The sequence below is a fragment of the Mirounga leonina genome, unplaced genomic scaffold, assembly GCF_011800145.1.
Source record: "Mirounga leonina isolate KUSES-001 unplaced genomic scaffold, KU_Mleo_1.0 Mir_93, whole genome shotgun sequence".
Lineage (NCBI taxonomy): Eukaryota > Metazoa > Chordata > Mammalia > Carnivora > Phocidae > Mirounga > Mirounga leonina.
In genome coordinates, this window is record NW_023270854.1 from 38,106,179 (window position 1) to 38,131,006 (window position 24,828).

General features: G+C 42.5%; 1 protein-coding gene across 1 annotated transcript in view; it reads right to left on the reverse strand.

The window, feature by feature from the left end:
* Window positions 1-376: 376 nt before the first annotated feature.
* The window catches only part of ASXL3 (ASXL transcriptional regulator 3), a 150,993-nt gene continuing 126,541 nt past the window's right edge, over window positions 377-24,828 (reverse strand). Inside the window, exons 9-12 of the mRNA XM_034996278.1 lie at window positions 15,300-15,396; window positions 13,321-13,426; window positions 7,069-9,019; window positions 377-4,282 (exon numbers count right to left, since the gene is read on the reverse strand). Coding sequence (XP_034852169.1) covers window positions 566-4,282; window positions 7,069-9,019; window positions 13,321-13,426; window positions 15,300-15,396 — 5,871 coding nt within the window. The 3' untranslated portion in view covers window positions 377-565. The remainder of the gene's footprint in view (window positions 4,283-7,068; window positions 9,020-13,320; window positions 13,427-15,299; window positions 15,397-24,828) is intronic.

Sequence of the window (24,828 nt, forward strand, 5' to 3'; positions counted from 1 at the left end):
TTCAGGATATGAGCAAATACAAGGAATCATACATTTAAATCAGATTCCCCTTTCCAAACATGATTTAATCACTGTGGTAAAGGTAGGTCCAGAAGAGTCAACTACGAAAACCCTTGTTGAAATGGTTAATCTACAGAAGAATGAAAAACCAACTACCTTACATCACTTTCACCATTCTCTTTCTACATTTGCATCTCTGGTTAGCATTAGGTAATTAAAAATGTCCTTTTCCTATCTACAGCTGGATTAAAAAAAAAAAAACAAAAAAACAAAACAAAAAACCGAAACGAATGGGGCAGTGACCTGTGTACACTTGGACAGAAATTTTCCAAAGCCGGGGATGGTAACTTAGTATGCAAAAGACATGCCGCTGAGCCACTCGGTTGGGATGCGATCTCCCCTTTCTGGGAAACGCAAGTAAAGCATCCGAGAGAGAAAAGATAAGCCGTTCCAAAGTAAAATAAATTATCACGATATACGCCACTGAGTTACTCGATGCGTTGCTGCTGACGCCGTTTGGCTTTTCCGTGTTGAAAAGGGATACTGCATCTTGCCTCAGAGCTCTTTACCGCACAACCAGGCAAGCTACACAGAGTTTGGAGGGACCTATGCAGTCATCGTGGCAGAAGGCCCCACAGCCTTTGCACACAATCATGGCTTTCAGCCGGCAAGAGCATTTCAGTTCCAATTCATCCGCGTTGCTGCTGTCGGCAAAGTTCTGAACGGGCATCTGAGCGTTCTGACCAGGCAGGCCCGTGGCGGGACTGGAGCCGCTTCCCAAAATCCCAATGGACTTTTCAATTGCAGATGCTGCCCTTTTGAAGCTCGTGCTACCAAAGTGTATTGTTGGATAACTTCCACAGAGCTGCTGTTGTTGCTGCACCTGCATTTTCTGAGCAGCTAATTGGGTAAAAGGCTTTTGTGGCTCAGAAAGCAAATAGGAAGAGAAATCTGCATTTTTTAGCGCAAATGCTTTTAACTGTTCTTTCATTTCATTCTGGTCATAGGAAACTTGTTTCATGCCCAGTTCACAGCTGCTGCTTAAACCTTCCTCAAAAGAAAGAGGTTCCGATTTTATATTGCTACATATGCCCGTGGACTGTGGCCAACTAAGTCTCTTAGTGGTTTCCATGGTAACCGGTGGTTGCTTTTGATCGGGTGGGACTTCTGCATTAGGGAGAGGTGGAGGTAGCGGAGGTGGTGGTGGGGGAGGCGGCGGCAAGGCCAAGGGCGGAGGGGGCGGAGGGGGCGGAGGGGGCGGGGGATGCGCGACCGCTTTGTTTGGCATTGCGTGGGCAGCCCCTCCCACATCATCACCTTCTTTAATGGGCATGCTGGGGGATACCATGTTGGCTAACCTTAGCTGGTGTGGTGCGGAAGAATGGCCAACCTCTCCCAGTGCCTTCTGTTCAAGATGCCTGTTGAAGGCAAACGCATTGCAGCCCACGGGGCTCTTGGCAGAGGCCTGTAACAGGGCTACACTCGGAACGGGACCCCTGGCAGCCACAGGCATTTGGTAAAACTGCTGTCTGTGTGAGGTACCAGCATCAGGGTGGAAGCTGCCGTTCTTCTCGACGTGGAAGAGGTTCTGCTGGAAGCTACAGGAGGGGAGAAGCCGCTTCTGCTGTTTGACCTCAGGGCTATGAACGATTCTGTTCTGCATGGGATGCTTGTTCAGCCACTCCTGCTTAAACGGCTGGCTGTGTCCTCCTAGCGGGGTCAGGCCCGAGCTGATGACACAAGGCACCCCTTTCGCATCTGGCTCCACCAACAATTTCCCCGGCTCGCATTTCACTTGAGCGTGCTCCCCCACAGTCCTGGCGACTCTCTTTTTGGGGTGGTTGTCTCGCTTTCTCATTTGTAGCGGCGCGAGGGTCCCCGCCAGGTAGCCCTTCCCGTCCGGGTTCGGAGAGCTGGACGGCATTTCGACGATGGTCCTCTCCGGTGCTGTCTTCCCCGCTGAGGTAGTTTGAAGAGGCAGAGGGAGCCTGCTGATCTCGAGCTTGGCTCCCAGTCTGGGCTGAGGCAACACCTTTTCCAAAGGCAGGTTGCCCTGGAGTAGCTGTGTCACCAGTGGATTGTTAGCCTCCACAGAGGACAGCCGGCCGCCGGAGCCCCCTGCGCTGGGGACTCTTTTCAGGGGGTCTGTAGCCAAGGAAATCGCCTCCTCCATGGGGCCAGAGGACGGAGCCTTCACGGTCTGTGTCTGCGGCACGCTGGGGGCGACCTCCGCGGCCGCAGGAGGCAGCTCAGGGCCGGGGAAGTCTTCAGTGTCCATTCTCAAGCCCTTGTCCACTTCATGAGGTTCGGACTTCACGGGGAGAGCGACGCTCGTTATGAGCCTCCTGGGCTGAAGTTCTGACACGTGGGAGTAGCTGGTGCGCTCAGCTTTGACGGCCTTCGGGCAGCTCTGCTCCAGATACTCCCTCTGTTTACCTGAAGCAGGGTGACCACCCAGGGGCTGCCCTGCGCTCCGCAGGCCCTCGTCGTTCCAGCAAATCCGGCTGCCTGGGTTGTACCGACTGCTACAGCTCGGGTCGGCTTCGCTTTGGAAAGCGGCGGGGCCGCGTGCCTGCTCGGCAAAGCCCGCACTAGGAGCGGGCCCTTCGCTTCGTTTGTCCGGAAGCGCCCGGGCTCCGTCCCGGGGACCCGAGCAGGCTGCCGGCGCCGTGGCGCACTCCTGCTTCGCCGCGCCAGCGCTGAGGAGAGCCGAGCCGTGGTCTACGCCCTCGGGGGCAGCCGCCTCGGGCCTGCTGATGACAGACACCTGGGGGCACGCCACGGGCTGCACGGAGGCTTCTGTCCTCGCGGACCTGCTCTGGAGGTCCACGGTGGCGTCTGCGCTTTCGATGGAGACGGTCAGAGACAGGGCGGGGGTCAGCGTGGCGCTGTGGTCCACGATGACTTTACACGGGATCGACCTGTTTATGGCTGCTGGTGCGAAGCCCCCCGCAGGTGGCTGAGGCTTCCCAGAACTGTCTGCCCTGTTTCGAGGCCCTGAATGTTTGTCCGAGCTCTCCGCGCTTAACTTGGGGGGACTCTCGTAGGAGTTCATGGTCAGCATGCTTCCAGTAAACACTGCAACAGGTGGGCGTGCGGCCAGAGCGTCTGTGGCCGCCGCCGACTCCCTGCAGCTCAGGGCGGCCCTCACAGTGGTACCCAGGGGCCCGGGGGGCTGTTCTTCACTCCCAGGCATGGCTAGCTTCTCAGAAGGAAATCTGCCGCTAAGTCCCGTCGGGGGAATCAAGACGGAGCTCGTGGAAAGATGGTTTGGCAAGTTATTTCCAACGGAGGGCGTTGGCACGGAGGCGTACTGGCTGGGGACCAGGTTGCCAGCACTGTGGCCGGACCGTAGCAACTGCTTGTCGTCCGTGGGGCTCGAGACACTGCAGCCCTCGGCCGGGACGGGGACAGGAGTGCTCTCGATACATTTTGGTATAATGGCTATGCACGGAGTGTCCGTTCCCTGGATGGTTTTTAACATGCTTATGTTACAAGCAGAAATTGTGGTGTTTGCACTGTCGACAGACATTAGAACAGAGGATTTATCAACAGAACTCACAAAGGGATGTTCTTTAATTGCTCCCGACATAGCAGTGCTGCAAACAGACACAGGGACAGAATTTTTATTAAAAAGCATGGGCACACTGCTATTTTCAGAAGAGGTAGATGAAACAATTTTCTCAGATAAATGTGACATGGGTATGTTCTCGTCAGAACTATGCACAGATAAGTCCGTGGCAGTTTCTGGAAGTTTAGCTGGGTTAAGAGACTGCTGTAATACAGTGGTGGTCTCCCGGAGGTGCGCAGACTTGTTGCTAGGAGATCTGCAGTTTGGATTGACAATAATCACGCCGGTTGACCCTTCAATTTTTGTTTCAGGGGTAGAAGAGACTTCTAAGCTTGGAGGCCCTTCCTTTGAGCCGAGCGGAGGCAACCGGGACTCTTTAGTGTTCTGGAAGAGGTGGGCTCGGGCTTGATGCTTTGCAAAGAGCTTCGCCTTTGTCTGCTCTTTGATATGTGCCAGGGTTCTCGCCTTTCCACCCTCTCCTGGGCTCCCCATGGCTCCCGAGACGATGCTCGCCGCGGCGGCTACAGCAGCTGCCGCGGCCGCCTCTCGCTGGGCCCTCGCTTGCTGGGCCCGGGCCTTGATGTCTGCAAGGGTCCTGGCTCCTGTGTTCCTCCCACCGCCAACCGATGTGCTAGGGGATGCTCGAGACTCTGGTTTGGAGACTGGCTGGCTCTTGATAATGAAAGGTGGCCCAATTTTGGAAAGCTGGATCTACAGGAAGGGGAGAATGGAAAGAGAAAGCGCTTGGTACATGATCACAGAGGAGGCAGGTGGAATGTGATAATGCAAGAGACAAGATGGGCTGCATCCTCTCATAACGTGGCATCAACAACACCTAAGTCCCCGAATGGGCCTTTAAGGTATAAAGCGACAATAAATGTGGCATGAATGTGAAATTAGAATTTTTAATCTCTGTTTTTCATCTACAGAAACATCAACCGGTGACTTCATTTGGTATGGAAATGAAACATCTTCTTAATGCCTCATATAAATGGAAACAAAATCCCTGCTTCTTAAAATGAGGTTAGCTAAAAAAGACTTAGAGATCGTTAGCTTTTAAATTATCTTCCTTCCTGGCATGGAAAACTGGGACCTTCATTCCATATGAGTTTATCTCTTCATTTGCCACAATGAAAAAAAGCCTTAGCCAAGAGGTCAGAAGACTAGAATCCTCATCCTGCCTTCACTCAAAGAAATTCTGTAATCTTGGGCAAATCATCGTGTACTTCGCTTTCTCCAGTGACCTCCGTGAGCCAGAGACTCTGTGGTTTTTCTGTACTCCCATACCACCTGGCAAACTGGCTCATACCTGTATAATCAGCAGACAATAAGAGTTTGTAAACTCACTTGTAAAATGAGACTAGTTATTTCTGGTCTATTTCCTTCACAGGGCTGTTATAAAGATGGAATGAGACAGTATTTGTGAGAGTGCTCTGCTTTCCAAAGGGATTTGGTATCATTATCTTTTCATAAAAGCAAGGGCAACCCTGGTTTTCTGCCTCTAAGAGCAACTACGGGTTGGGCAGTTTCTTCGGATATCAGTAATCTACAATTTGCTGAGTTTCATAAATATCCCAACCCACACTGTCCACCTAACTCATGCTAATTAAGAGGCTCACAGTCATCACCAAATTAACGAGGCACAAGACTCAAAAACCAACATCCCATAGCAATGCCTGTGATGTTCTAGTCACTAAACACATTCTTAGAGTCAGAGATTTGGAGACCTGGAAGGGAGCTAGTTAAAGCCCCTCATTTTACAGTTGAAAAAACTGAGCCTGTGGAGGGAAAATAGGCTGCCCTGGAGTCATACAACTAGGGAGTGACAGAGAGAGTCTTTGGGTTCCCCATTCAGGGCTCTTGACAGGTACTACTATGCTTCCCTTGTTTTCCTCCCTCTAGGAAAAGCTTTTCCTAGAAAACGTATCTCCCTTCCCAACATATGTATATTTACAGTATAAAAGTTTGACACATACTATAGGATCATATCAATCTGAAATTATGCTTTGGAACTTTGGTAGATGAAATGATCTTTCTGAGCTATCTCATTTCTCATTTTCCAACCTGTGATGTCTCTCTTCTAATCCAAAGGCTTCAAAGAAAAAATGAATTTAGAGAGGAGATTCCATTTTTCCTTTTAAATATTTTCTTTAGTTTAAAAAAGGAAACAACTAAAAACATTTAAAAAATTAAACCTAGATATACTTAAGCAAGAGCTCAAGGCCAAACGAACACCAAATATGCTTATGATATCCATCTACCATAAAATGTACATTGAAAACAAGCTTTTGACAAGAAAAATCAGACTGCTATGTTCAAAAATATTTCCTATGAAAAGCATGCTTATATTTTTCTTTCCACTGCTTCAGAAATTAAAATGCATAGCAGGCCTTTAATTGGAGCTTAATGTTCATCTTTCACATCTTTAGAATCTTATTTAATAGGGGTTACTTTATTAAGTAGAATAACTACAGCTACACTCTTAAAAGTCAGCCTTATGGATATCATGAGACACATACATAAAACAGATGTCAGAGCAGAGCAAAATAAAGAGAAAGAAATTAAGAGCAACACAGCTTGAATAGGGTTATAATTCTAGACCAAACCTATGGTGGAATAATCCACTTAACTGTTGGACAATATAAATGGACTGAGATGAAAGCACCAAATAAATATAGATTATATTGGGTAGGGTTTTTTTTTTTTATTATTAAACAGAGTATTTCTTTTGAATTAACCTTAATTTTCAGTTTACTTAGGCAGAGCCAATTTATATAAAAGATTTGTTTTCTGAGAGTTAAAACTTACCTGGGATCAAAAAAGAATATATAAATCAGAATGTTTCACTACAGGTTTTATTATTTGGGAAGTTAAATACCTCTTTACTATCTCAAAAATTAAAAAAAATAATAAGATTTGTATATCTGCATATCTACAGCATTTTTCCCTCAGGGTGTGCAAAGCAATTTCATTGATTTACTCAAGAAATATTTAATGAGGCTCTTCCATAAGTCAGGTCCTTTCTGCTAGGGAATGGTGGTGGTGAATATTTGCTGGAAAATAAATGAGCCGATATTCTCGACCTTCTCCTCCTTCGTGTATGCCTCTGACTTTTGACTGCTTTCCCTAGTCCTACTGAACTTTGATATCTTTACTTTCCCCAAGTGCATGTAGGTCTTCATCCTATACCTTGGAGTCCCCAAAAGACCCTATATCTCATGGCCTATCGGCTCCTCCGGGCCCAGTTCTCCCTCCCCATTTCTTTTTCCTTAAATGCTGAGGTCTAAATATATACATATATCTAAAATTATCTTGTGAGCTCAGCAATCCTTAAAAAGGATCATTTAATATTAGAATAGTGCTGAGAGTATTAGATCATGAACTGCTACATTAAACCTAGAGGGAAGAAAACCTTATTTAATTCTGAAAATTAAGCATCTAAATAGGAAAAGCCTAGCTATGGAATTGTCTTTAATGTTATTATTATTATTCCATACCTTGAGAGGCGGAACTCTGGGCTCCTCTCTTGGAGGCTGTTCTTTCTCAGGTGGGCTGCTGGATGGTAAGTTCCGGGTTGACTGATCATCTTCTATCCTAGCCCTCTTTTCCTTACAGATTCCAAAACTGTGTTGCTCTGCAGTCTTCCTCTTTGATATCTCTGATTCTCTACTTTCATTTCTTACCCCATCGGGTGACTTGGAGGGCTCTGACAACTTAGAAGAATGCGAGGTCTCCAACCGATTCTGTGAGCCCCCTTGCTTATGTGTTTTATTTCTAGAGCCTTCTGAAAATGAAGCCTTATCCACTGATGAGACATATTGCTTGTCCTGTAATTTAGCTGATGGAAGCTCATTTCCCTTATTCTCCATCTCTTCAGAAAAGACAGGTAACTCCAATGGTGAAGATGCCCCTTTCCTTTCTGTTCTTTGCAGGACATTGTGATTTTTTACTTTTATCATTTCTATAGAAGGAAGTTCTGGAATTGAAGCAGGATAGGGCTTTTCAGTTTCAACATGGGATTTACAAGGCTGCTGATTCAGAGTCTTACTGTGCAAGTCTTCAGATGGAAATGCTTCAGGAACAATGGAGGAACCCATTTTGATGGGTTCAGGAGTATTTGATAGAGTCTTCTGTTGAGAGAGAAGGCTCTCTCCCAGCGGCTTGGCAGGGACAGAGCCTTCATCTTTCTGTGGGGAGAGTGGTTCTTCAGATAGGGAAGGAGACTTTCTTTGCTGATGCACCATTCTTTCATTCATGGAAGAATTAGAAATTGGAGATGTTTCTGAAGGAAGTGGCAAACTGGATATAAAAGTGGTCTCAGGTGTGAGAAGCATGGAAGACACTGAAGACGTTTCTGATGTCAAAGGTAAATCAGACATGGGGGATGTTTCTGATGTTAAAGGTAGATTTGATATGGGGGATGCTTCAGATGTCAAAGGTAAACTGGACATCAGAGATGCCTCTGATATTTCAGGTGAAGTGGATACTGGAGATATTTCTGACATCAAAGATGCATGAAGGTTTTCATCAGGGGGATTTCTCTGATTATATTTGTCTGCGTTTTCAGTGCTGGACACCTCAGAACAAAACGTTGTCTCAAGGGAGGCTGGAGTACATGATTCCTCTGAGGTGGATTGGGTTTCCCCTCCTGGGGATGTCAGGCTGGTACAGCCTCCCTCTGGGCTCTCGGAAGAGAAGGAAGTTTCAGAGATGCAAGCATTTTCAGAAAGCTGTTCATCAGGATCACTCTGTAGTTCCATATCTACAGCAATTCCTTCATTGGGAAATCGGCCTTCTAAAGAAGATGCCCCTGTTTTTATTTCTGGAATATTGGTCTCTATTGCAGCTTCTGGCTCCTTATGTTCTGTGTCACTGACGTGAGTCACAGATGAAGTGGAAGGAACGAGAGAGTCACAGACTTCTAGATGATCGATAACAACTGACATTTCTTCCTGGGAAGATTCGGATTTCTCTTCCACCTTCACTTCAATATGAGGCAAAGTTTCTAAAACATCATTCATCATAACACAGGATTCCAAGTTATCTTCAGGAGGTGTTACTTGGGGCTCTTCATGAGAGTTGGCTGGACTTTCAGACACCTCAGAAAATTCAGGTATTGTCTTATGATTTTCATCCTGACACTCACAGATACTAGTCTCTACCTCTTCTGCAATCTCCTCCTGAATCACAGATTCTTCAGGGATCAAGATATCTTCTGATTCTGATTCTGCCATCACATCTTTACCTACATCTACCATAGGACAAAGCGTAGCACAGAAATCAGGCTCTGGAGAAGTTGGACTTTTCATGCTTTTTGGCTGTTGCTCTTCCAAGGGAGTCTGTGCGGAAAGACCTGGAAGGCCAGAGGTTCCACACGAACTACTTTCAGCTCCATCACTGTTTGGTCCAGAAGTGAGCTTCATCGATTCCTCTCTTGACATGCCCAACCTGAACAGAAATTAGAAAGATTCAATTATTGTTCAACCACAAAATGTGAAAGATACAAATTATTTATGTGTGTGTGTATGTGTGTGTATATATATTCAACAGAAGTAAATGCATCAAATTAATTTTATAATCACTAAGTAACATGCTTAATTTATGTAAACTAGTTTATGATGACTTAGTTCTTCTACTGCTTTTATAATCGTAACTAAAGTAAACTCTACTTCTGGTTAAGAAAGGTATAGATTGATTGATTTGGTATAGATTTTTATTCTGTAAGCAAGGAGATATGAACTTTGCCAAATGTTATGTAAAAGGAATTAAAAAATTACAGACTACAAAAGATTAGAAAATATGGGCAGAAAAGCAAAAGAATGGATAAGATCGAAAATTTTTTAGTCAGAAATTAGCAATATATCTTTATCACAGAAAACTGCACAGTCTTCAAAGGATGCCATATAAGCAAATAAGATCAATGGAATATGGGTATGTTGTAAAATCTTAAAACTGAAATGACTTCCAAAGATTAAATTCTCTTAAACCAATGTAAGAGGTGTTACTAACCTTATTTTAGTCTCTCAGTGTCTAACCTAAAACAATATGGAAATTTCACTAAAGAATAACAAACGTATTTGGGGTCAACAAAGTTGATTCTATTAGATTATATTTGTATGAGGCAAGACCTTAAAATTCTTTCATGTCATCTCTTACTGTAAGGATATTCCATGAAAGACAGCAAAGAGTATCAAGAAATAATCTAACCTAATATTCATGTCGTAAGGGAAAGTTCATCAGAATTACAAAGATACTGCAAACTACTATTTCCTGTCATACTAACTTACAATGTCAGCATCACATGGTAGAGAAATAAGCTGTTCTAGAAGAAGTTAGAGTACAGACAATTACAAAGACAATTACAAAGAGAGAAATATTCTCAAACATATTTGACTGAAGAAATACAGCTGAAAGTATCAATGCGGGAAAATACCTCAGTGAAATCTCCTTCAACTTTTTACTTAAATTCTCAAAATGAAAAGGAAGTAATATTGAATAGATTTTTTGGGGTGTATTCATTGTCTTCTTTACTAACATTCAGAAGGCTCTAAAAAGAAGATAGGAAGTACTGCCCTCATAATTAGCCTGTTTTCTTTCAACTTTCCCTAAGGTAGGTTCAAACTAAGCTCCAATTTATAACTATCTTATACTGAGAGGAACAGAATAACTACATTACAGATAAACTTAAAGAAGAATAATCAACTAGAAATACGGTGCCTTGGGGCTAGGTCAAGCAGAGATACTGCTGATATTAGGTTAGGTGTAGAATATATAGTAACTATCTACTGGCAGCCAAATTTCTGCTAATTGGTTAATAAGGGTATAATAAATTTATTAATTCATACAAAATATATTTAATATTATTAAATATCACAAATGTATGGAATATATAAATGTATATATTATGAATGTGTGTATATGTATATTACATATATATGTGGACAACAGCACTGTATAAAATATACCTATATGTCAGCATTTTATTATTTTCATGAAAAAAATGGATTTAAGATGGCATAAGGCATAGAAGGTTGTTTTTCACAGCACACCACATAACAACACAAAGGAAAACAGTTAAGTCCAGAATCTAGACTGCAAACGAACAGACCAACTCCTATAATTCTGAGTTAGCACACATATGGGTGATTTCTAAGTAACTAAAGCAAATAGAGAACAGTACTATGTTATAAGCAGAGTAACCATAATAAAGAGCTCAGACAAACAGCTGAAAACTACAGCAAACAAATCTTAACAATAGAGGAGTTTGGATGGCAACATTCTAGGGAAAATTTAGAGCAGTGAAAAGGCACATGTCAACTGAAAATTATCTGATGCTAGGAAAAACAATCCTTCACACACTGGGGTAGCTTAAGTCATCTAGAGGTAACAAAATTTGAAGGGCATTCAATGAAATGTCCAAAATATAGCTGTCATCCAATATGTAATCAAAGATGGAAAAAGACAAGCAAGAGTTCCAGTGACATAAGGGGACAGAAACTCTATGGATAAACTACAGCAAGAAAAGGGTCAAATAAAAGAAGTGTTAGTATTCAGAGCTCAGAGATGGTTAAGATGGAATCATGCTTACTCACAGTATTGTAGCTGTTACCCTCCAGGGCAGGGGCCTTTAACCTGATATGCATGGGAATCTGGAAGCCCTCAAATTTTATGTAAAAATATTATATATGTGTGAATTTTTCTGAGAAGGAATTGCAGCACTAGGACGCTGAGCAAATTACTTAACCACACTGGGTAAACCTGGAAAAATTACTTAGTTTCATGGTCTCTCAGTTTCTTAAACCCTTTTTTAATGTAAAAGTAATAATGGTGTCCACCTTATAGGACTGTTGGGTGGGTTAGTAAAATAATACTTGCAAAGCTCTTAGACACTTATCAGAGCCGACTATGTTCAATCACGGCTTGCTGAAAAGGGAAAGCCCTCTGTAATGCATGTGCTCTAGGGTACACACTCTCTGAGGGCAGAGCCTAGGAAGCCCTAAGAATGTCTACACCTCTGGCATCTAGACGAGATGTTGGATCAATTTTGCTGAATTAAAAAAAAAGGGGGGGCCCAACACTCAAGACCAGTACATTGGAGGTAACTAGCTCAGTTGTGCTTTTGCCAGCACTGAAAAGGGTGCTCCCAACATTCCCTCTGTCAGACACAAGGTGGGGGAGCCCTCCTGAGTGGTCTGCAATGTCATTCTCCAGGGTTCTTTTTTTGTTTTTTTGGTTTTTTTTAAGATTTTATTTATTTGACAGAGAGAGAGCTAGCAAGAGCAGGAACACAAGCAAGGGGAGTGGGAGAGGGACAAGCAGGCTTCCCACGGAGCAGGGAGCCTGATGCGGGGCTCGATTCCAGGACCCTGGGATCATGACCCGAGCCGAAGGCAGATGCCCAACAACTGAGCCACCCAGGCGCCCCCATTCTCCAGGGTTCTTATTCCTGCTGGGCATCAGCATGACCTGAAGAGCATCTAAAAATACATATTTCTGGGCTCACCTGCTAGACATTCCCAATCAGTCTGTCTGCCATGGGTCCCGGAAATCTGTATCTATTTTTAAAAGCTCCAGTGAGGATTCTGATGCAGCCAGGCTTGAGTAATACTGCTGGTGACAATATCTGAAGGCATATAAGGAGCCTGCTGCATTTTTAATTTTTGAGAAAATACATTAATTATCTCCTGTTAGTTCTGCTTAAAGATGTATATGCATCCATGGTCCTAGGATAGCAACTAAAAACAAGCCCTCCTACTTGAGAGTTACTGCTACTTAGGACGCTCCACGAAATGCAAGCCTACTCTGGGTAAGCAGGCTGTTAATCACGTGATCCTTTTTAAAGAAGAGCACTCATATGAGACTCCTGACATTGTTTTCCCTATTTATGGGGGAAATTTTATGAAATTAAATCAAATGGTACAGATTTTGTTACCTGCAACCACCTCAGTGTCATTTACAGAAAACAACTTCCAACCATAAAGTATATACATGGGAGTTCCAGGAGAAATCCTTTCTGAGGAGGATCTAAAGTCACTGTCAATTGTAGGCTCTGAAATCCTTCCTTCTTCCTTAGGGATCTGATGGTCTCTGAGACTTGAATTATGCTCAAGTACAGTATGTCCCTTCTAAATGTAAGGCAAAGGAGAAACTACTTTCAATTTAATTCAGTCGCTATCACACTTATGTGTGGCTGGTGTTATTTTAAAAAGAAACACACACGAAGAAAAATAATAAATTAAAAACTGGTTACACTCAAAGAGCAAGATGGATAGAGTGAAGAGTAATACCCTTGTTTGGGGGAGAGCCTTGTTTGGGCTCTCCCCCAAACAAGGACTAAACAAGTGTATACGCATAGCCAACATTTTCAGAAAAATGTGAGAATTAAGGGTGTCTAAAACTACTTAGCTCTAAAGTATTCCTTAATGAATATACTTGGATTAAAAACAGGAGATTTTTACTAAAATCTAGTTAAGAAAGCCGTAATTGACTTCTATAGAATTTCATGTGCTACTTTCAGTCCAAAATGAATTTTCATGGACAACTTATAAACCCTTGAAAATGCATTTTTTAAAAATTTAAGTGCTGATATGCCACTATAATTTTACCTGCAATTTCTTACACTGAGGGACTATTGCCTTTTATCGCAGGTTTATTAAGTTTTACAGCATATGAGTGTGCTATGTGAAGCAGAGAATTACATTTTCATTTCCTTCTGAGAGAAATGAGAAAAAAAGTGCTCTAGTACTTACTTTTCTCCATAAAACCTTTCAAAGAATTTTTCTTTCCAAGGTTCTGTTTTCTTTTCCTTCTCAATTTCTTGCCTTATCCGCAACTGCATTTCTGGAGTAAACTCTCCTAGAAAGCAAATGCTTATATACTGAGTAAAAATTGTCATATCTTTTGCCAGTTAATAAAGAAAACGCAATTAATTTGAGTAAACTTTTATGGATGTTGAAAAGTAAAAGGCTGAGTACTGACAATATTTCTACAGCTTCTCTCTTTATGAACGTCGTTCAAATAGTCATTTAGTTGTAGGTGAACTTTAAAACCCTCAGCAAATAGACTGTATGCTAGGGGCTGTGAATTAAATGGTGTATATTCAGAGTCTTTAATGAAATCAGTCTGGTGGGAGAAAAGGCACACAACTGACTACAATATAATGTTGAAAGCCCTGTATGGGCTATAAGAATAAAGGTAGTGAAAGCACAGAAGAAAAGGCACTTAATTCTGCCTGAATCGATTAGGGAAGGCCACATACAGGAAATGGTACTTGAGTTAGCTTTTGACGGATGACCAAGTTTTATAAAGTAATTAACTCACAAGGCACAGAGATATGAATATGTATATTTATGTTCTTTTGAGTGGCCAATTGTGAGAACGTAGGAATAGAATGAAATGAAATGGGGAAGGTAGGCTGAGGCCAATTAGCAAATACATGGTTTAAAGAGAGTTCTAAATTTTTCCTACAAGAGACAGAGGGAGGTCCTGATGGCATTCACTCAGGGAGGAATATGGCCAAACAAGTGGTTTAGAAACCAGGTGTAGACATGGGAGGATTCCAGCCAGGAGGCTGCTGAACGGCACAGATGAGAAACAGAGAGTACAGTCAGGCCAGCAGCTGTGGGAATGTTCCAGGGCATTCAGATTCACAGCACAATTGACAGTTCATGACCAGATCAGGAGAAGGAAGAGGACAAGAGAGATCATCAAATTTCAAAGTAGGGAGCTCTGTGGATGGTGGTGACATCAGTAGAAAGGGGGCAGAAGGGAGAGCAGAGAGTAAGGTTAAGGGAAGGGAAGATAGTGAGGTTAATAGTGACATTATGGTTTTCAGGTGCTTGATATCAGCTCGGGAGATCCAGCAGGCATTTGGAATGGAACATAGGATTAGGAAAGAAGAGTGAGAGCCAGATGTGGAAGATTTGGCATAGGGGCCATACCAAGGTGGTGAAAGAGGTTGCTTAGTGAATGTGCACAGCTACAAGAGAAAGTACCAGAGAGAATGGTGGAGACACCACCAGGTATCATCAGATGGAAGAACAGAAGCTCCGGATGGAAGCTGAGGAATGGTTATTGGCAATGTGGCCACGGGAAACAATTTAAAATATATTGTAAATATCTAAGGTACATGGTTTCAAATTGGATGGGGTAAAAAAAAATGAGATATTGCAGAAGGAACATAAAATGTAAGGACTCAGAAGAAGAAACTGGGCTTTGCCATTAGAAAGCCATTAATATTCTCCAGGAGGCGTTATTTCAGTTGTGGATAGAGTCATACCTACCATAACACTTTGAGAGGGTAAGGGAGTAAAAATGTAGTACCATTCGTTATTTTTCGTCTTTCAAGAAGCTTGGTGACTAAAGGAAGAATAAGGTGAGATGGTGGCTTTAGGGGAAGAAAGTATTAAAAGAAGATTCTTTAGGCTCTAGGACATTAAAAGAATACATAATGCTTCAAGCAAGTGATTAAAATTACCATTCCAAAGAAAATCTAGCTATATCAAAAATTTTTATTATGTTCCAGATATCATGCTTCCTTCAAAAATATTGGACCTCAAAACTGCCAAGTATAACAAAGAATTAGTGAAGTCATTTGGAACAGAATGGGAGTTTTTACTAATTTATACTTCAGGGGGAGAAAAAGACTCAGAAATCAGAGAAAGGTGCAAAGCTCAGTACAGTACGTGTACTCAGATATGCCAAAGAATAATGGAAAAGAGAAATTTACCTTCTGCCAGTCGCTGTTTCCATCCTTGAGCTGCATATGCAAAGAATTCATTATTTAGTGCTGAAGAACTGAGGCGTAAAATTCCATCACTTCCCATCTAGGAAATAAGCCGACAAAAACAAGATCCATCAAGGATAATTCAAAGCAAAAGTACTCAGGAAAGAAGTGAAAACAGGGTGTGTGCGTGAGAGAGAAATGTAGGGTAGGAGAAAGGAAGAAAAGGAACCTAGCAGAAGGGGAATCTCCCAGCAGAAAAAGTGCACATAACAGTGATGACTATAATGACAAAAATTTAAAGGAAATCTTTATTAGTCATTTCCATTATTGGTGGTGAGGAAAACAAATGCATGGGATTTCATCACAACAATTTGATATCTTTATTGTTTTACTACGCCTTAAATGGTAACCACATTAAAAATCACCATGTTGACACCTTTCGATTAACTTTCATAAATTAAATTTTCTAAAATTTGTGAAAGCTAAAGAAATCCAGTTGGATCACTTGGGTTCATTCTCTGGCTCAGGTTTAGACAAGAAAAAGTTCTAAAACATTAAAACCAATACCCCCACACTGTCATACATACCCCCTCATCTTCTCTCTAATTTGGATGCACACAAAAAACAGGTAAATAGTAAGGCGTACAATATGTGCAACTGTAAGCTACTGACCTTTTGCCTCAAACATACTAATTTTTAAAAACTCACATGTAGAAGGGATTCGGATAAGCATCATCAAACCAGATGCTTTTAACTTTCCAATTATTTACTGCACCTCCTATGTGCATGCAGTCTGCTTGCTGACATAGAAGATAAAAGAAGTGGCCTCGTCCTCTACTGGCCACTTATGTGACCAAGGGGTGAAGATAAAACAGTGTCAAGCACTGGGTGAATGGGAATTAAGGAGTGCAAAAAATAAAAGCTGAGGGATGCTATCTAGGTGGACATGAGTGGTTAGGAAGAACTTCATGCCAGAGGCGCAGCCGCGTCCTGCAAGATAGGATCTGGACAGCACGGTTTTAGAGATAAAGCATGTAGTGCCCTGTAGAGCTTGGGAGCTTTACTGCGGAGACAGGACGTCACAGACCATTGGTAACTGCACCACGTACGAAGGTCTGAGGTGCTTTAACCTGCTGGGCAAACTGTAGCTCCAATTACATTTTCAAAGATTTCCTCTTACTCCTATATACATGCTTCATGTGTCCTAATCTCTAATTGTCACTGCTACCTGAAAACATGCCCAGAGATTTCTCATCCCCAGGTTTCTGTTTGTTTGTGGCCTTTTCCACACTCCATCTTCACCACCAAAATACTCCTCCTCTTTTAAAATTTCACTCAACGCCTCCATGAACGTGTCAGCTGAACCACCGTTCAGGAGCAAAGGAGAACACTGAATCTAAAAGTCAGTATTATACCAACTACTCTACACTGGATAATGCTAGATCCAGTTCAGAAGAGAGACGCTGTGAATAAACATGAGGCGTGTTGAATGCTGCCATCATGACATCCAAAGGGAAGCCACAAACTTGACATTCTAAGTTTCTTCATCTACGAAGATATGGATAACGACGCTAAAATATTCAATACACATGGAAAATTTCAGGCAAGACTTTGTTCATTCACTGAATCACTGTTTACTCACCCAGAGCAATTTCATCTTTATTCGAGACACTTATTAAGCCACTCATATGAACCCACGTACCTGGCACATGTATACAGTGGCACTAAAGAAAAAGCCCCTGCCCTTATACTGAATATGTTCTGATGCTTCTGATCCCTGTAGATCTCTTCCAGCCGCGCAACTGTAACCGTAACACTGTAACACAGTTATATCACCACGCCACCTCAGTGTCCTACCATCCTACCACAGCCCTAAGACCTGGGTGGGTAAGTGCCCCAGCCTTCCTATCTTCTGACTGGACTATTCTAGGACTCCATCCTCTGGAATGCAGCCCATGCATTGAACCAATGGATGTCATTTGGTCCTGTGTCCCCAACAGAATATATGGGCGTGGGAACCAAGGGGTAGAGTGAGTGAATCTTTGGACTGTCTCTCTCTGGAGACCACTGGCAGACTGTATACTTTCTGTCCCCACCGCTCTAGACCATGTGAGATTAAAAGTCCATGTCCCCGGGGGGAGAATCATGGCACTATTGTCATTTAGGTTCCAGATACTTCTTTATTGTGGTAGCTGTCCTGTACGTTGTAGGTTGCTGAACAGCATCCCTGGCTTCTACCCACTAGATAACTGTAGCAACCCCTCTGCCAAATGTGACAACTGTAAATGTCTTCAAATATCACCAAATGTCCCTTTGGGGCAAAATCAACCCCAGGTGACAATCATCGCACTATTGGACACGGTGAGGGCTCCACTGTAGCTAAGCTTTGCCTGGTTGCTGTGTGTCTCTCACGCTGGTGGGTCCGTAGGCAAAGAGAGGGGCTACTGGACAGGTGGGATAATCAGCCCCAACAGTCATGAGGAAAGAGGACTGCTGCCATAGGGCAGAGGCAGAGAGAGGGATGTAGGGAGCACTGGAGATTCACTGGGACCTCTCTGGGTGCTTCTGTGTCTGGTGGTAACCGTGAACATGGATTACAGCAATGACAGCCAAAAAGGGCAAGGGAGCCAAAGACTCAGACTCCTCAGGGATGACAGTCTGGGCCACCTCCACCAGGTAAACTAGCAGAATTCCTGCTGAGTATGAGGGTGTTCAGAAATGGGTGACAGAGAAGGGAAATGATGAACTTCAATCACAGCCTGAAGACCAGCTTGAGACTAGCGGAGTCAACAGCTGCTTCACTAACCCCCTGGCTGTAAGTCTTGTTCTTTTGTCTTTTGTTTTTTGTTTTTTGTTTTCCTCTCCAAAATATCATGACTGGCCACTCCTTAAAGAGTTAGTGACAGAGCGCACTTAACATGAAGCACAACAAGGGCTGAGTGGTGCAGAGGCAGAGCAGACTGGACATGGTGATTCCGTAGCTAGCCTGCATGAGTACAGAGCAGCTGGGGCAACAGTTAAGTGCACTTGTCCTGCCCACACCTACAAATCTCTAGGACTTTCTCTGCTGCAGACGCAGCCTGGAAGTGCAGAGTCTGGCTCTGGGGGCAACTCTCCATCCATAAGAGACAAGGGTCTGTGGTGAAAGGTCTTGCTTCCCTGTTCTCCTGGCAGACAACTGTGGGACTCACTCTACACATTTTTCCTGAAGGTCCTCAGGAGAACTGAGACCCAGTCATTTGGAGGGTTTTTCCTCTTCCTGTCTTCACATCATCTAATCCCTGGCTTCTGCTTCCAAACTAACTGTACTCAAGTTCTTATTCCAGGCTCCACTTTTGGAGGGAAGGGGCACGGGAGGATCCTAACTAAGACTGAATCAAAGGAGTTTGGGCTTTATCCTCTCTGTGGAGATGGCCCAGTGAATGTCCATAAAGTAACCCTGAGGCTTGAGGCAGGGCTGGAATCAGCATGGCGCCTCCGGCTAATCACCTCCAGGTCCATGTTTGCCCCCTGATTTGCCCCTGCATATTAACTGCTTTTTCAATCTGTGCCACAATAGGGGAAAGGTCAGAAGCACTCTTCTAGGTAATGGGAAACTACCGTTAAAAAGGTTGAAGCCTGGGAAAAGTCCAAAAAGATGTGTGTTTAAAAAGATAACTTTATTACCTTTGAAAAGGATCGAATGGAGAGGAATGCACAGATAGAAAGACATCGCAAGCAGGTAATGGAATACTTCCATAAAGGATAAGAAAGGCAAATTTGAGATATTCAGGACTAGGTGGAGGGCTTTAGGACTCCTTTAGAGTAAAGGACTTACGTAAAGGCATTGGGAGAGTATTTTAGCAGACAACCGAACATGCTCACGATGATTCTGGGAAAGAGGGTGGATGAAAAAGGCAGCTGGGCTTGAGTGGAAGTCTTCAAGCAGGGTTATGAAAGAGGTCTAGCAAAGATAATGGGATGAAGAGAAGACAGTCCATCTAAAAGATATGCCTCTAAGAAGTCTGAAATTTTCTGCGAATGTTGACTCTGTCTGCCCGTGGTTTGGGAGCCTTGGGAAAAAGCAACTTCACTTAGGAAGACTAACAGGGAAGAGGTATTCTTATTGTGTAGATTTTAAATAGGACTAGTGGGTGGAAGACAAGTTCCCTGAAGAGGTAAAGAAATTTGTTTGCTATGAACTGCATTTATAGAAAGCACAATGAATAGGTTAGAATTTTTCTGTATTTGAGGACATTCATGGTGCTTTGTTAACTTCCACAGTCCGTGCAACACCTAGCATACTGCGGGTACTCAATAAATGTTTACTGCTGCCCTTGCTTTCTATAATGAAAGATCTAAAATTTAACTCTGGTAGCTGATACACAGGATTTTCATTTCGTGTATTCTCCCAGGCCAAGAGTGTGATTAGTTATTAATTGAAATTTCAGCATAATTTTAAGACACAAAGAAATACCAGATCCAGATTAGCTCTGACAGAGTCTCAAGATTTCAGCACATGAAAATGTAAGGCAGTGTGAAATAAACACATTCAAAAATATGGAAGCTGGCCCTGAAGGAAAATGTCTTTCTTTTAAAACAGAAAAATAATATTAACTGCCAGACTTCCAGCCTGTATGAGACAGCACAATTAAACACTAGGGCTAAATTGGACTTAGGAAATACGTGCCAATAAAACTTTTAAAATACACTATTAATTTTATGGCCTTTAAGAAATACTGTCCAAAAGACATAACATTTTAATGAGCCGGAACAATAAACATTTCTGAAAGGTTTATTTATTTTTTTATTGCTGAGCTATAAATTCTTGTTTTTCAGATTACCCGTCCTAGAAATGTTCATTCTAAAAATTCCCTGAACTCTCTTATAATAAAGTGTCTAACTAAGCTATTGATAAATTATGCTTCCTTTTTAATTAGGAGGAAAAAATCCCGAACATTTTAGTTGTTACAGAGGAAAATAAATATGAGTAAAGGGAAATTCTTTCATGTCGAGATCCTTTCACAAAGGTTTAAACTCCTTATTTGTGAGTCTATCATTTGTCTTTGGTATTGGTTATAATACATCCATTTTGTGGGATGGATGTCCGTGGAATTCAAAGGGTTGAAATGACAACTCTGCTTGCACCCTATTCAGTTTTTGAAGGTCGATGAATTTTAATTCTGTACGCGAATATATCTATGTTTAATAATAATCCTTTAAACCTCTAATATATTCTTTATCACTTTTTTCTTATTTTAGGTTTCCTGTAGGTGATTTAGAACGCATGACATGTGGGCTACAAAGTGGAACAGTGAGAGATGTGTCGGAGAGTTTGAAAATAGCCCGACAATAATGGGACACCTAGATATACTAAGCAATGTGGATTTCATTCTATAGACAATGGGGAGCCTTTCAAAGTGAAGCCACCCCACACTGAGTGTGTGCAGGTAAGCAGGCCGCTGGTTAGGGGGGCGGTCAGGAGGGGCCTCTCTCTCGACTGCTCACTGTTGGTCAGGGATGTTCATGTAGACGCCTGAAAGAAACAAGGAAGGAGCCTTGAAACCATCTGGGGAAGAGTGTGTGGAGTGAAGAGGTGCCACTCCAGAGACAGACCCTTGGAGGGGAGGGGCCGCCAGGAGACCTGCAGACCCGGAGGCACACTGGACGGGGAGGCACGGGACCCGAGGGGGCAGAAACAGCCTGGGCCGTGGACCCACTACACAGCCTGGCTTCTCCCCCAAGTGAGCTGGGAAGCCTTGGGGGGATTCTGGCCTGAGGAATGGGAAGTTCTGACATTTCACAAGGATAGATCTGACTGCTGTGTGTAAAAAAGACTCGAGCGCCGTGCCATCTAACGGTAATATAAATGTCAGCCACATACGTGATTTCAAGTTTTCAGCAGTCACTTTGAAACAGTAAAAAGAAACCACGTGAAATGCTAGTAACACCCTTTATTTAATCCAACCTATCCCAAATGTTATTGTTTCAGTATACAATCAATATGAAATATTAAGATATTTTCATTGTTTTTGTGTATTAATTCTTCAATATCCAGTGTATATTTTTAACCATCTCAGTTCAGATCAATCATGTTTCTGTTGCTCAGCAGCTACCGGAGACCTGCAGCTACTGTACAGAAGAGCATAGTTTTTGGTGATAAAGACTTATGGGGACACAAGTATGTAGTTACAGTGATGATCCAGGAAAAAGATGACAGTAGCTCGGACTACGGTGGCAGCAGAAGAAATGGTGGGAAATGCTTGGGTTGTGATTTTCTTCTAAGGGCTGAACCAACAGAACTTGGTGATGGATTGGATGTGTGTATGAGAGAGAAAGAGATCAGGCAAGGATGACACCAGATTTTTTTGGTGTTGGCAATTACAAGTATGAAATTTCTATTTACTAACATGAAGAAGACAATGGGAAGAGGAGGTTTGGCTTTAAACCAGTTAAGGTTGAGATGCCGATAACAATTCTAAGCAGATGCCTCTGATAGATCATTCTGCATATAGCGTAGGGGATGCCCGGGACATAGGCAAGACTAGTGGCAGGGAGGGATTCCTGTCAAGAATCATCAAGGGAGGGCGCCTGGGTGGCTCAGTTGGTTAAGTGACTGCTTTCGGGTCAGGTCATGATCCTGGAGTCCCGGGATCGAGTCCCGCATCGGGCTCCCTGCTCGGCGGGGAGTCTGCTTCTCCCTCTCCCGCTCCCCCCTCTTGTGCTCTCTCTCTCTCTCTCTCACTCTCTCTCTAAAATAAATAAATAATGAAAAAAAATTTTTTAAAAATTAAAAAAAAAAAAGAATCATCAAGGGAAGGCCAAAGTATACATGATGAAAAGTCTTAAGATTATTCAGGCAGTGCAAGTAAAGAGAAGGGAGCTATTCAAGAGAGGTATAGGAACCAGACTGATGGGGCACAGGTAGTGGGTGGTGAGTAGGACCGAGGTGTAAATGATGAGTCTCAGGCATAAAGCTTGGATAATTTGGTGGATGCTGGTAGCAGAAATCAGGACAGGAAAAGGTACAAGGAGGAGCAGTATTCTGGACAAAGAAGTGATGGGTTTTGTGTTGGATGTGCTGACATAAGGATATCTTAAAGGCATCCAAATAGAGATGTCTAATCAATAACCAAGACTTAGGGCAAGAAGCTCAACAGCAAGGGAGGGATCAAACAAAGAAAACGAGGAATTGTCAGCAAAGAAAGTATAGTTAAAAACATGGATATGGATAAGAACACGAAAGAAGAATTTACCAAAAAAGAAGACGGTCTTAAAGCAGAGCCCTTGGAAACACTAATCTAGAAGGAACGGGCAGAAAATATAGATCCCACTAGCAAGACTGAGCAAAAGCTCTCTGACAGAGGTAGGAAGAAAATCAGAGCATGGGGCCTCGGAGATGCAAGGGACGTAGTGATCTGTATTATGTGTGTGCTAACATCTATCAAGCCGTGCGGAATTATTTAGGTCAACAGAATATACAGTACACTATGTAAGTTGTGGTGCCCAATTAAAAAGAAAAATCCATAGGGTCTGGCGCCTGGGTGGCTCAGTTGGTTAGGCGACTGCCTTCGGCTCAGGTCATGATCCTGGAGTCCCAGGATCGAGTCCCACATCGGGCTCCCTGCTCAGCAGGGAGTCTGCTTCTCCCTCCTCCCTCTCATGCTCTCTGTCTCTCATTCTCTCTCTCGCAAATAAATAAAATCTTAAAAAAAAAAAAAAAAAGAAAAATCCATAGGGTCTTTACAGCAAAGACAAGTCAGGCAGTGGGAGACCAACCAGGAGACAAATGCAAAACAGTAATGAGCAGATGAACTATACACTGTCATCACTGACCCTCTTATACTCCGATCAAGCACCCCATGCTCTTACACTAAGTACCCCAGTAAGAATTAAGGTCAGGGATTCATTCTCCCTAACGGGTAATTTTTCATTTTTCACCTTATCATTTAGCAGGATGCAGGTGGCTCAGGAGACTCCATAAATATGCTCAAGGTTTATGCATAAGGGAAAAAGGTAATTCTTTAAGCATAAAGTTAGGCATAAAAATGAAAGAGGGCTGCTGAGAGAGAGAGAGAGGACCAGTAAGGGAGACAGGACTGACAATATACTAGGACAACTGGGCCACTAACTTTTGGGTGCTATTTCCAAAACTGCATTAAGACAGTATTTCCCAAACTGTACTTTGTAAAAACAGGAATTTAAATAGGTAATTTTAATTTTAATGGGTACTCCATCTATAAGGAAATTGATTCTGCCATCCGATAAATACGGCTTGTATTTACTAAATATGGTTAAATTAGCTTTCTTTACTGTATTCTCTAATATACTATAATTTATTTTTAATACCCAAGAATATATCTATCATGCAGTATCTGTCTGATTTTTTAACTCTGTAATCCTCTTACAGAGCAATTATCAGTATCTCATGGAACAAGTATTCTCCAGAATATAATTTGGGAAATGATGCATTAAGAGCTGCAAATCAGTCAGAAGCAGTCAAATGAAATAACCTAAGCACAATGAATTTGCACATGCTAGATACTAAATCCCTGTTGAACAAATGAACAAAAAATGCTCTCAGATCTGGACATGGGATAATTTTCACTACAACGCAAGAATCAAACATTCAAAATAAATAAGTGAAAGTAAAACTGGAGACTATTATGATAAGTGAAATAAGTCAGACAAAGCAAATACCATATGACTTCCCTTATATGTGGAATCTAAAAAACAAAACGAACAAGAACAAAAAAACACCCACACTCTTAAATATAAACTGGCAGTTGCCAGAGGACAGGTGGGTGGGGGATGGGTGAAATAGGCAAAGGGGAGTAAGAGGTACAAACTTCCAGTTATAAAATAAGTCATGGAGATGAAATGCATAGCATATTGTAATGCTGTTGTATGGTGATGATACTGTGGTGAGCACTGAATAATGTATAAAATTGTCAAATTACTATGTTATAGACCTCAAACAAATATAGCATTGTATGTCAACTATACTTCAACAATAAAAAAGCTGAGAAGTTAAGCAATGATTTTTAAAAGTAGTGAAAACTGGTAAAGGATGATGTAATATGCTTTAGTCTACAGGCCTAAACAACTTCAAGTTCAAAGCCCACTTTAGGAAGCAACTACTTGGCATTCCTTTCTAAAAAAAAAAAACAACACATCAAAATATAAGCAAATATAACAACTTTTCTTTTAAAAAGTAGAGACTATAATTTTAGCGGCCCCTTGGTGGCTCAGTCAGTTAAACATCCAACTCTAGATTTCGGCTCAGGTCATGATCTCAGGGTTGTGAGATCAAGCCCCACTTGGGCTCTGTGCTCAATGGGGAGTCTGCTTGAGATTCTCTCTCTCCTTCTCCCTCGCCTTTCCCCCCCTGCACTCAGTCTCTCTCTCTCTCTCTCACACTCTCTCTCTCCAAATAAATAAATCTTTTAAAAATAAAAATAAATAAAAAGTAGAGACTGTAATTTTAAAGTTGTAACCAAGACTATTTGGAATTATATGGAGGTTAAAGAAAAAAAAATGTTATACCATGTTC